The sequence below is a fragment of the Moschus berezovskii genome, chromosome 16, assembly GCF_049115385.1.
Source record: "Moschus berezovskii isolate FMDL1 chromosome 16, NW_MosBer_1.0, whole genome shotgun sequence".
In the NCBI taxonomy this organism is placed as follows: domain Eukaryota; kingdom Metazoa; phylum Chordata; class Mammalia; order Artiodactyla; family Moschidae; genus Moschus; species Moschus berezovskii.
In genome coordinates, this window is record NC_142475.1 from 71,700,775 (window position 1) to 71,714,868 (window position 14,094).

Below are 14,094 nucleotides of genomic sequence, written 5' to 3' on the forward strand. Positions count from 1 at the left end.
AATGTAGAGCAATTGCAACCTATCCATGAAATGGGTCAATTTCTGAGGAAAAAAAAAAAAGAGTTCACTGTTTAAGTCTGACTTTCCAATTTCTAATTCTAAGATCCTCTCTCTACAATAATTCTATTCTGGTTACAAACATGTCAGAAGTAGGCAACGATGTGTCCAAATGACATTCCAGCAGCTAACCTCTGAGTGTGTTACAGAAGGGGTATTCTTTGGAAGGGCCCAGGGTAGCAGGAAAGGATGTGGAAGCCCCACCCCACAGTGCTACGAACTCTGAACTCACGTTACTTGAACGCTAAATTTTATAACAACTTTTATTTACAATTAGTTCCAATGTTGTACAAGTAACTCAAGTTATGGACTAGACACATTCTGAATTTAGTGCAATGTTTATAAATAAATTGTATTTACTGTCCTATCTGTGGGTGATTTACAGGGGAGTTCTGCTCCCCACTGTTATTGCACCAAGAGAGACGGGGAAAGATTACATGTCAAGATTAGGAAATGACAACAAGTACTACTGATGAGTCCATCGATTCAGTCAACCTGACTGTGCAGCACACTCCTATTTACTAAAAAACGTCCATGTGCAAGTGGGCCCATGTAGTTTAAACCCATGTTGGTCACCGGTCAACTGTTCTAAGAAAGCAAACGACTTAGGTCACTGCAAGATTACTTTAGTTCCTACGCTAGAATTACTGAATCTAATGTCATGAAGATAAAAGCCAAGCCAGTAAGAGTCCCAAGCAGAAGCAAGCAGCCTCAAATATAAGCTGCCGAAGTGAGGCAAACCTTCTCTTTAGGAGATGAACAGTAAGAAGGTGGCTTCCAGTGACGCCGCGGTGTGGACACCTGGGGTGTCTGTAAAACAATGTCCTGCTCTCAGGCTAACCGTGTTGTATGCAGCACAAAACTGTGGTTTCCCCCATCTGAACAAGTGCTTTACAGAGCCCAGCAATGATTACCAACACACCATTCAGTCACCACCACCCTACCTCCATAAGCTGTAACTAGTCTGAAGGATAACATGCACACTATTAAAAAGCATTCCCTGGTCCCAAGAATGGGGGATTATGGTCATTAGACAGCTGGTGCCAAGACTTCCTCCCATTAAATAAGCCTCTTTCTCTTTTGCTCTAAGTTTAGTATTAACAGTATGTAATTCAATAAGCTCACTGGAGTGGATAAAGATTAGGATAAACTGTTAGCCTTCCTCCTCTCTTTAATTCCCCTACTTAATTTCAAATGGCCAACTAAGTCGAGTGATATAATCTATTTGTACTTGAGAGAGATGTCAATCAGGAAATTCCTAACAGAGTTGGCAAAAATGTTAACATTTTTCTGGAAGTCAATGCATAAAGATAAAATGGAAAGAACACAGATATGAGTGAACAGTTTTTATTGAAACCCTCAAAGATTAAAGAGGACCAAATGGTGAGTTTGGGTACCATAACAGAAAATCTCACCTAACTGTACCATCATTCACAGGAATGAACAAACCCAAACACGACAAAATTCAAATTCTCATGTAATTGCTACAAGTGAATGTAAATGAACTAATCATTTTATCATAACCTTTCTTTAATCATATGAAAAAGAAGGGAATTTACATGGCATAACGAAAGATATGCAGAACTTAATGAAACACAATTCTCTTAAATTTCTCAAACTTATGTTTATAGGATGCAGAATGCACTTGAAATGATTAAATGACTTAAGCTGATTCATTTTTTTTTTTTTTATTGCAAACTGTTTTAACATCAGCTTTAACCCCCATGCATGGTATTCAAAAAGAACACAGCTTCAGAATTAGAAAGATCACTTAAGTTAAAACGAGGACTGAACTCAGGAAAAGGCTGGGGTTTCTTCTGAAAGGAATCTTCAAGTACCAATATGTATAGAGAAAGAATACTAATTTTGGTTACATTTTCCCCCTTACTGTTAAATATACAAACTATATAATACCTTTCAAAATAAAACACCCATATAAGATAACTTTAATTAAGAAACATTCAAACCAGACCTTGGAAAAACATTAGGCAAGGAGTTTACTGGGCCAATGTCTCCATCTGTGATTGCTCAAAACATCGGGTCAGTCTCCTGTTGAGGAGCCCAGTTTCTCACCCTTCTGGGTCCCGGGAGTTAAGAAACCTCCCATTCCTTGTGCTAGTAAGACAACCTGTGATGATCCTTTCACTTAAGAGGAAAAATATTCTGCTGTACACTGACCAACCAAGAAGGGGGAGAAAGTAGGTACTCCGAAGAAAACTTAAATGAGGGGGAAAAAACTTTCACCGATTGAAAAGTTTTGTTTTCGTTTTTCCCAAAGGAATGCTGCACCCATTTCACTTAATATTAGAAATCCAGGTTAAAGGCACTGGGAGGAACTCCTCGCCACGAGTAGAATCACAGGTGACACTTCTGAGTCTGCTATTGCAATCAGTCTGCCTGCTGAGTGTTCTGTGACATTTCTTACACAGAAACCTACTGTAAATTAAACAAGTTTCGATCTGTGAATAATGTAACAACTAGTTTTATAAAAAATATTCAGAGTTGCTAATAAAGCACCAAGAAAAAGAGAAGCTCAGAGGACTCAGAGCCTTTCTACAAGGTCACTCCTGCACAGTTTTCTCCCACAGGACCTTCAGAGTGACAATGGTCCTCTCTGACCCATCCTACCTATATAATCCAAGGGATGTGGAACGCTGCTGCGGGGACTATACCCAAACGCCAATTTTCATTATAAATAGTTAAGAGATATCTTACAAGATTTCATGGCTTACTCTGTAAAAGGTAAAATAGGTGCAATTTTCCTTTAAGAAAGTCTTGATTTTTGTAATACACTATCAATATTTTGATGTTCCCTCCAGTAAACACTGATAACTATGCTGGGACTACCAAAGCACTGTGAAGTCACTACAATTTATCTACAAATACTGTATTTTTTTCACCTGAATACAGTATTTGTACATTTTAAGAAAATATTGTACAAAAAAAAATCATATAAATGAAAGCTTCAAAGAAATATCTGTCACTAAATTTCTGAGTTGAAGTGACCAAAGACCATAGTAATGAAAACATTTCTAAACATGATGTAAACATAAGTGGAGTAATGCAAAACATCAAGGTATTCAAACCTACTATATTGCTATTTCCATCCTTAATGTATCTTTCTACATAGCTTTCTCCTTTTGGAACCGTAATATAAGGGGCAGTACATTATTTCATAACCATATGCCATCAAATCAGGTAATACAGATGTTTGACACATTTAATTATACAAAATCAATTTGTTTCAAGATACAAAATTAACGTTGATATGTCATTAATGAAAAAAATAAGATGTTAAAAAGATAACTATAAGAATACCCAGATATATGCTGTATTCCCATTTATATAGATCTGATCAATAAAACATCAACACATTCACTTAGATACTGATTTAATCCATGGATCAAGGCCATATTTTCAAATATTTTAAGGATGCCAGGACACCGCAAAAGCCGGAGAAAGGAGTTGAGGAACAATATATGCTTGCTAAACAAGAACTATGTTTATTTAGCTAGTGAATACCTAGAGTAATAAATTTTTACTTCATGATAGCAATCAGGCTCGCAAACACCCAGAAATAGGAATTAAGGGTTTTAAATGTAGTTATAAAGGTCATAAAAAGTCTGATTAGACTGAGGTACATTACTCAAAATTTTGAGATTCATTAAGTGGTAGCAAACAAAATAATTCCTCAGACAAATGCACATTTTTCAGTTTACATATTATTGGGGGAAGGAGGGGAGGAGAATGTGCATTAACTGGTGAGACCCACCAAGCTGCATATCAATATTCTGTTACACCAAACAGTTTGAAGACAAGGGAAATGTTCTAATATAATCTCAGATTATGATTCATTTGGCTAAAATAGAGCTTAAGGTTGCTTTGCCATATTAAAAGTTTACTACAATAATTTTCACATAAACATTTAGACTTGAACTCCAGGACTAAGTATGGCATGATTCTTTTGCTTTTAATCTGTCAAATAGCTAAAAATTGACAATTTAAAAACTACAACAAAGAAAAAGTTGAAGCAGTGTGACTCTTACATCATTGAACCACTTCTAATGGTTAACTGTTAGTATTTAACAAATTCAAAGAGTTAATGAATCCTTGCATTCATTCAGTCTTCTGTGCCTTAGCTAGGATGCATAATTACAAAAGACAGCAGATACTGGTAAAAGCTTCAGGACAGAAAGTGCTTGACGGAGTTACAGTTCTCAAGTGTGTTTGGTGAGAGTGTAAGGGCAGACGCGCTGATGAAAACCATTACAAGAAGAGTCAATTCTGTGTTGTTAGAGTTCAAAGATGTCACCTTAAGCAGAAAAAAGCTTTAATAACGTCTTCTTTGACTTATTAGGCATTTCCAGAGTCTACATCATTAGTGTTGTAATTCTAACAGGACATCTTCATAGGGTTATTGTTTGTTTCTATTTCTCTCCTGAAAGAAAAACACAAAGACCTTTAAGGAAACATCATCATTGTTTAGCGATTTAAATTAGATGCACAGAGAAAGTAAACCACGTCCGTAAGAAGTTATTCAAATACTAATTCAAGTAGTTAGGTAAAAACGCTTCACTATTACCTACACACACCCCAGTGGGAGTACCACAAGCCACTTTAAAATAAACAATTCCAAACACAAAGACCCAGTTCAAGAAGTTATAGGTCCCTTCCACAGCCCTATTTTCCCTCAGAATTTGTTTAGGTGAGACTACTACAATAAATGTCTTTCTAGCCCCTTCCATGAGTTCTTGATGGTTAAGTATCAAAAAGACTATAAGTCCTGTGAAGCAGTCAGAACTACTGGCTGAGGTAGGGTCAGGAGGAAAGGAAAACAGGTGCATTAAAGTTGCATTAAATTAAGCTTTCAGTGTTAATTTCTCCATATCATATTCTCACATTCAGCATAATTTTTCATATGAATAAATATTAATACTTACTACTAATAATTCCTTTTAAGAAAGAAATCCCTTGAACAAAAGTTAAACTGAGTGATGTTTTCATGATGGTTATTAATCAAATATCCACCTGCAATACTTATCTTTGAGCCTGCAATTCTAACAAGTTCACAAGTGAGTCTAATGCTTCCAGTCCAAGGACAACAGTTTGAAAGCCACTTGTGTCTAATACATCCTAAGACTCTATTTTTGGTTTCACTATTCCTTTTTCATGAGTAATACAGATTCCATAATAAATATGTGCATACTTTGAAAATGGTCAAATTAATGTCCCATCCTCTGTGACATCAGGAAACTATTTAAAATTTTAAAGACAATCTAAAGTTCTTTATTACTAAAGCCCTTCCTTCTTCATTTGTGTATATTTCTACAACTTGAATAACAGTATTTAATACAGAAAGTTTAACAAATAAATGTCCTACTATACAATAACTACAAATAAACTATTTTATACACCCATAAGTATCAATGGGATATTCTGAAATTAAAGAATAACACAAAAATGAAAACAGACACAAAGTGAGCTAATTTTCAAAAGGATAAACAAAAACAAAAATCCAACAACATAAAGGAAAAAGAGATCCAAAAAAATTAGAAAAAAATAATTTGGAACCAGGAAGTTATAGTCTAATTTTACCAGGTACCGAAAGCTTTTAAAAAAATAAAAATCAGCCTAAACATAAAGGAAGTTTATTTCTCAGCTGAAGGAAACAGATTTGTACGAGAAATGGTGAAGCCTGCTATAATTAGCTGGATTATAAAACACAGGAGGTAACCAATGGCTCACTGTTCATTCCTCCCCATGAAATGATTAAAGAGAAAGCACAAATATAAAGCGGCAGAAATACACATTTACATCACGCAATCAAAACATGTAGGTTCATCAACAGAAACACAAAAGAGCTCAAATTTGTATTAAAAAAATGATTTACAAGAAATTAACCTGTTATAAGGAGACAGAAAAGTTAAAAATAGTGAAAAACAAGCCAGATGAAGACTGAATCAATCAACTGTGTATACTTGATTGATATATATAGTTATATAGTGGGTTCTAAAGGCAAAAACCATTTTTAGAGATAAACAATCACATACTGAGGAGAAACATATTTTATAATTACAACAGTATTAAGCTAAAGATACAACTTTACATATATTAAAAGTTGTCAGAATTACAGAGAAAATCTGACATGTTCTTAATTATAGTAGGAGAATGAAACACATTTCTCTCAGTAATTAATAAAGACAACAAATTGGTGAAAATAAAGACTGAATATACAGAAAACAGAGCCAAATAATTACAGCAGGGCACACAATGAACAATTACAAAAAGGATCTACATGTTAGACCAGAAAACAAATCTAAATACCAAGGAATTGGTATCATACAGATTACATTTTCTGACATCAATTTTAACAGCAAACAGGTAACAACAACAACAAAATCTTTCCACACTGGAAATTTCTAAAACACTTCTAAAAGTCTCCCAAAAAACCATAACAAAAATTCCAAAGTTTTTACACCAGTGCAATATACTAAATCTAAGCCTTCAAATAGCACTTCAAAATTTACAAGTGTTGATTTGAAAATATATTTGCAGCTGAAAAATGAGCACATCATCCACTCAGTATGTTAGGAAATGAGCAGCAGTAAGTCCCCCAAAGTATAATAACTGAAATAAGACCCAGGAGAAAATAACAGAAAACAAAAAACAAAGATAGCACAAGAAAAGAAAAAAAAAAAAACAAAACTGGTGTTGGGGGGAGGGGGTAAAAGAAACTAACAATAGAAAAATCTCTAGAAAGACTCATTTTAAAAAAAGAAAGCATAAATAATATGAAGACTGATATAGCTAAAAAAAATTTAAAATACTATTAACACCAATATGGGGCTTCCCTGGTGGCTCAGACATCTGCCTGTGATGTGGGAGACTCTGGCTCAATTTCTGGGTGGTAAAGATCCCCTGGAGAAGGGCATGGCTACCCACTCCAATATTCTTGCCTGGAGAATCTCATGGACAGAGGACCCTGTAAGGCTACAGTCCATAGGTTGCAAATGCCAATGTGCCAAAAATGTTTGAGACAATACCAACAACTTGCTAAATATATAATTTATTAAATACAACGTGCCAAAACAAATTCAACAGTAAAAAGAAAACCTGAAGAGACTTATAAAAACTAAAGAACTTTTAACCGACAATTAATCTACCCCAAACTAAAAGCTATCAGATTGTTTCATAAATGCATTTGATTAATTATCCCAGAATTAGAGATAAGGAAAAGAGAGAATATTTCTTGATGTATTTTGAGGTTAGTAATACTTTTGATACTAACTTCAGAAAAGCATGAAAAAACTGAGTCCAGTCTCACTTGTCCCAAAAGGATCTCTTACGGGCTGTTCTGAGGATAACAGAGTGTAGAGAGAAGCACAGGTAGGTGCAGGAAGGCAGTAAGGACAGCACAATAATCCTCCAGCATGATGATAATGATAATGATGAAGGATGCAGGGCTAGTGAGAAGTGCTTGGATTCAGGATATATTCTGAAAACAGAGCCTACAAGACTGACAACAGACTGGTTAGATATGGAGTGTGAAAGAGAAATATCAAATTATTCTGGAAGTACAATGGCCCTCTACAAAGAGGGAACGTATCTGGGGCAGGCAAAGTAACAGAAGCCATACTGGATTCAAGATGCTAACGAAACAACTAAGTGAAGATGTTACATAGGCAATCAGATACACGAGTCCAAAGAAAGAAGGAAAGGTCCAGGGTGAGTATATAGATTTGCAAGTCCTCAGCCTGGTATAACATCCTTCAACAAAATTCAATTCCTCCTGAAATCTACAAGGTCATCAACACCTCTGCTTTGGGCAAAAACCCTCAGTACCCTACATTTATATTACAAGATCTACAACAGTGCTTGATACTGTCAGTATTAAATAAACATTTGAATATGAGAAATCTCTGGATATGCTATTAGTCACAGAACACTAAAAACACAAGACTAACAAATAATGAGCTATCTGTCAGTGATATAACTTTTAAGTGTTGTTTTAAAACCAGGTACATATGACACAGCTGAGGTCATAATTACACATCCCAGTGTGTTATACGAAGTAACACAGGGACACAGGAAACCTGGATTACATAAAGGAGCCAAGGCCCAGCAGACCTGGTAAAGGACGAAGCCTCTAGTGCTGGTTCAGCAGACACCACTTCAGACATCTTTAGGATACAAATTTTCCAAACTGATTCACAGAACTCAATTTTTGCTTTTAATAACGACTGACAAAAAAAAAAAAGCAGTCTGTAGAAAAATCCCTCCTCCCTCTCTTCTCCATGAATAGAGGGCTAGGTCTCAACCAAGCAGATGCAGATATCTGACGGCTTCTTCCCCACCCAGATTTCAGCAAAGGCACTGGAGATCTCAAGACCCACACCTAGAATTCAGCCTGTGGAGATGAGCTCTGGGAGGAAGTTCACTCGCCAGCCCATGTCTTTTTGACACAGCCTAACAGATGAGCCAAGAACTCCCCTACCCTTAAGGGCAGGAGAGAGCTGAAAACAAAAATTTTCTTCAGTGTCCTCAGAGGGGTCATCGCCTAAACGTTACAGGTAAATGACTTACTTCCTTTTAATTATCTTTAGGTTTAAATAAACCTATATAAGTAATAAACTTTAAGAAAAAAGCATAAAAATCAAATAGAAGCAAAATGGTCTCTACTGGCAGATGATATGACTGTGAGGCAGGAAATCCTAAAGATGTTCTATTACAACTACTAGAATTAATATGTGAATTTAGCAAGGTCACACAATATAGGACATCTCTATAAGCTTGTAGCAAACAACGGGAAAGACTGAAAATACAAATTATAACAGCAGAAAAAAAATATAAAATACTTAGCAAAAAAATTCTCTAAGAGTCATGAAGTTTTCAACAGTGAAAACTACAAAATTTTACTATATTTGTCTCTCCCAAAACTCTTAGTTGTACAAAGCAAGGGCTATTTACCTTAAGTGGCTTACTGGTAAACCTTTAATATTTATCTGTTGAATGAATAAGGGAACAGTTAAGAAAAGAACACACAGGATCTAAATATATGGTGATAAAGGATGACTAGCACAAGATACATGCTAGCATTCTAGCGGGGAGGGGTGCGGGGAGAACTTATCTGGGACCCAGTAACAAGTTCTTAAAAACAAGCAGAGGAATCAATATGCAACCCTATTTTGGAGTGAGGTTTTGGACTCTTTATGATAAAATGAAAATAATAAACTTATTATATTCGACTGTCATTCGTAAGTGAAACTGTTCACGTGTAGCTTTTTACATCCTAGGTCTTTTACTTTATGTGCTGCAGGGAGGTGGTTCCAGTACCCCCGTGGATATCAAAATCCAAGGTCGCTCAAGGCCCTCACAGTAGCTGGCCCTCTGTATCCATGGGTTCCATATCGACAGGTTCTTATCTGTGGACATGGAGGGTTGACTGTAATCATGCATTTGCTGCTGAAGAAAAAGAAACAGTTGAAATACCATTCAATTTAAGGATGACTGTTCACACCATAATAGATAGGAGTTATTTACCAAGCTCAGAATAGAGTATTACTACAATAAAAATGGAATCATTTTGACTATTCAGAAGACCACTCATCTTAACATAGAATTACTCACTTAAATATGTAATGTAAGTTTACTCTATCAAGTGTGATACATCCTGGGCCAAAACCTATCTTCCAGAGAAATTTTCTTTTACAGTGAGGATCAAATGAAAAGCGGGGTTTTATACACTGAGTTTGCTTCTGTTCACCATAATGAACTAACAGACAACTAAAACCATACAACAGTTAACAACTATAATGTGACAATGAGAAAGCATTAAACTAAATGTTCCCACTTGAAAAAAAGAAGTACAGAACTATCAGGAAAATGTTTACTGTTGACAAAGATATACAGACTGCTCAAATAATTTCTTCTGTATCAACACAAACCTGATTACTCTGAGACAGATCTAACACCATCTCATCTCAGAATCAAAATTGCTCCAACTGTGAAAAAACTTCCATCAGGGACTAAAACTTACTCTTTGGAAATACTCAACAATATAAAATAGCATAAATGACTAAAATATACACTGTTCTGGAAACAGAAACTATTTAATAGGGATTTTATTACAATTATGTCTTGCTTGTTTCAGTGTAAGCTGCAGGGCTTCATCTCTTTCTAAGGAGAGAGTATCATATTTTAGAAGTGCACCCCAAAGTTACAGGTACTCAAAAACACTAATTATTCTTATATGGAATTTAAAAAGATATTAAACTAAAAATCTCACCTCAGTCTGTTTACTGATCAATAAGGACTTATAAGAATGAAAGAATATAGTAGAAGTTAAATGATGCAGTCATCATAACAAGGTAAAATCTCACTAAAACGTTACCTAAATAGTTAAGATAGCTGCATAGACTCGTATTTATACTGGGCAAATATACTCCAGACATTAGCAGTTTTTTGTTTTCTTTATTTTGCAATCACACTGGCTTTATCGTCAGAAGTAACACATACAATATCAAGTTAAAGAAAGGAAAGCTCCCCTACCCTCCTCAAGTCCTTTCTATTTTACCTTCCTCTGACAGGCCACCACTGTAACTTTAAGTGACACACTAATATAATATTCTTGATTTGCCAGTTCAAACACTATTGATTCCCACTGTATGGTGGTGGTGGAGTCGCTAAGTCATGTCCGACTCTTGTGACCCCATGGACTGTAGCCTGCCAGGCTCCTCTGTCCATGGGATTCTCTAGGCAACAATACTGGAGTGGGTTGCCATTTCCTTCTCCAGGGGCTCTTCCCAACCCAGGAATTGAACCCAGGCCTCCTGCACTGCAGGCAGATTCTTTACTGACTGGGCTACGAAGGAAGCCCTCCCATTGTACGTGATGAGCAGTTTATCACAGTGAATGCTATATTCTCTTCTTCTCTCCAGCAGAGCTCCCTCTATTTTAGTTCCAGTGACCGTCCTTGACTTTGCCTACTATAGGCCAAGCATTAGGTGCTAAGGATTCAGCAAAGAATACTAGAATCATAGAGCAACTCCAACCAAGAGTGCTCAGGGCATCCCAGCCAAAGGCTCATGTCTTTGTCAGGCTTCAAAGACCACAATCCCATTTAACAGACAGAGCAGGCAAATGGTTACAGCCCTGAGATTCACTCTGTACAAGAAGGACTGTCTGACTCAAAACGCAGAGTCTCTACAAAGGGATATTTGTTCTACTGTAACCAGCAAGCACCTGTCATCCTTCTTGAATTCCTTTTTCATTCTGCTGAAATACCTCTTCAAGTTTTTTAAGGATATGTAGCTAAGCTCTTGTACACCTGAAAATTTTATTTTGCACTCATCCCTCACTGATATAATTTAACACTCATCTTCAAGAGCCTGATTCTACGCCTCATTCCCCTACACAACAAAATCAGACTTCGTGTATGTGTCCAGAGTTGTAGATGACAGAATTTTGATAGCAGTCTGACTCTCCTTCCTTTGTAGCTTATAGGCAGTAAGCATATAATCTGTCTTTTGCTCAGAAACCTTGTCTCTTTACCTTTTTTTCTTTTAAAATTTTAAATAATTCTGCTGGTTCCTCAGTGAGCCCATTCATTCTGAAAACATGCATCTCTTGGCTCTGGAAAATTCTCTTTAATCATTCTGCCCTGTTTTTTCCTTTAGAGGCAGTGGATCTCCTTTCCACCATGTCTTCCACTCCTTGAATTTTTCATCACTGTTGCTCCACATTTGGAAATTTCTTTGATTTAAAATTTCAGAACTAAAACATTAACACTGTATTAATCCACTTGCTTAAAAAGATTTTAAAAAAAATTCTTGATAGTGTTTTTCATTTCCAAGAATATTTTCTGGTTTTCTTCCTTTTACATATGAATCTTAACAAATCCAATTTTTGTTTTATAAATTATTTTCTGATCTCTGAATTACCTATTTCTTTTAGAGGATCATCTTGCCTGTTTTTTTTTCTTGTCAAGCTTGATTTTAATCAAGTATATCAAAATTATATGTTCAAATCTAAGAATGAAGAACTATACAGATACTACAATGACACTGGCATAAATTTTTCCTTTAGCTTTAAGCTTCACAACTACTCTTTCACTATAAAAGAGAAAATCTGGCTTTCCAAGTTTTATATAACCCAACAGGCTATGTGTGATCGGCTCCTCCATAGGGTGCTGTGCTGGCAAAGAAAGGTGGGGAATTCCTCCACTGCCAAAATAACCAGAAGGGGAAGAAAAAAATTAGTCAATAAAAAAAAAAAAACAACTAGCAATGACAAGATGAAATTAGCTCTTTACACTTCTTGTCTGTTACTGCAACTCGGCTCAACAACTTAAAATAAAAACATAAACACAGTAAGAAAAGAAAGGAAATTACAGTAACCACAAAACTAAATGTAAAATTTTAAAAAACAAAAGTTCTATTGGAAAGTACAGGAAAACCTGCCCGTGAGACCCGTGATCACAAGACCCCAGCTGCAGGCTAAACTAAGGAGGGTTGGCTGTAAAGGGTGAGCACTGGTTTCTCTCTAAAGCTAGTCACTTTCTTTCTTCTTATAATAAATCTTTCTCTGCCTGAAAGAAAAAAAGAAAGTAAGTACAGGAAAAAAGTTTCTCAAACTTGGAGAAGGCATGTTAGCATAAATGTTCTAGAATAGTTCTTATTATTCAAAATTGCTTGGGGTGTTCCAATCTTAACCTAGACCCTATACTACAAAAAAAAAAAAAAAGAACTAAAAAACCCCAAAACACTTAAAAGAACACTGTGAACCAACTGAAAGAATATCATGGTTACTAAGAGAATAACCTTATTCTTGGAAAATATACACGATACATTTTTGGGGTAAAGAGCCATGATGTATGAAATGTACTCTCAAAAAACCCATATTAGGCAAGCATTTTTCCTGCTGATGACATTTAGGTTGTTTCCTGCTATTTAATACTATCAACTACACTCCTAAGAACATTCTTCTATGTATTCTGGGGTATGTGGAAAGTTTTTCTTAGGTACATATCCTGGAGGAGAACTGCTGAATTGTAAGCTACTGAAGTGTTCAGCTTTGTTAAGAAAATGCAAAACTACCTGCCCAAAACTACCTGCTATATCAATTTAATGCTCCCATCTGCAAACAAGTAATACATTTTGTTGGTATACACTCCCTCCAATACTTGCTATTATCAAGTTTCTTAATTTTGCCAAATGAGTAGATATAAACTATTTTCTCATTATAGTCTTGAATTAACTCTTAATTCATTTCCTGAATTAAGACCGAATACCTTTTTATACTTACTAGTCATACTTGTTTCCTCTCTCATAAAAGGACTATCCTTATCTTGTGCCCATTTCTGTATAGGACTATTTTTTTCTTAAACTAATTCACAAGAGTTCTTTATATATAACTGTCTTTGGTCAGTTATGTTAAATTCCTACCAGTTCCTAGTATGTCTTTTTACTTCCTTTAAAGTATTACTTAAAGTATTTACTTAACTTTCTTTTGATGAACAGATTTTAATCCAGGCAAATTTTTCTCTTTCAAGTAGTAAGTCTTTTCTCTTACAAGTAGTTCCATTTCGTGTGTCATTTAAGAAACCCTACTCTACCCAAGGTCACCTGGGCAAGTGTGACTTCCAGGGTTATCAGAAGCTTTGAGGAATTTTAGATGAATATAAGACAGAAGGTATCATATTAAAAGTGAATACTAGGATAATGACTTGCCGCTCCTTTTACTTAAAGAAGAAAAAAGGCATAACCAGTAAAGGAAATCCTAGCAAACACCACTGATTTGTCCTTCTTGATGGAGCCAAAAAGGACTGGAACAGACAAGGAACACATCCTTCATCATTAGGATGCCCAGAGTATTTGAAAGCAATTTTTGCTGGAAAGCTAGAGTGCAAACACAAGCACATCTAAGAGGAAATACACAAATGAGTAACAGTATCAGCAAGAAAATAGCAAGGATACATGATATCCTTGCCAAAGTTAATCCGCAGGGGAAATGACTTCCTGACAGGGTGGTTTCAAAGTC

The 14,094-nt window shown here is 35.7% G+C and overlaps 1 protein-coding gene across 9 annotated transcripts in view; it reads right to left on the reverse strand.

The window, feature by feature from the left end:
• Nucleotides 1-1,390: 1,390 nt before the first annotated feature.
• Nucleotides 1,391-14,094, reverse strand: part of YTHDF3 (YTH N6-methyladenosine RNA binding protein F3) — a 33,179-nt gene continuing 20,475 nt past the window's right edge. For 6 of the 9 annotated variants that reach the window (XR_016039271.1, XR_016039273.1, XR_016039274.1 and 3 more), the window contains 2 exons: nucleotides 9,025-9,519; nucleotides 1,391-4,495 (listed from right to left, as the gene is read on the reverse strand). Coding sequence is in view for 2 of the 9 variants with exons in the window: in XM_055431685.2 (XP_055287660.1) it covers nucleotides 9,361-9,519 (159 nt within the window). In the remaining 7 variants the exon portion in view is untranslated. The remainder of the gene's footprint in view (nucleotides 4,496-9,024; nucleotides 9,520-14,094) is intronic. The other 3 variants (XM_055431685.2, XR_016039272.1, XM_055431692.2) reach the window with 3 other exon arrangements.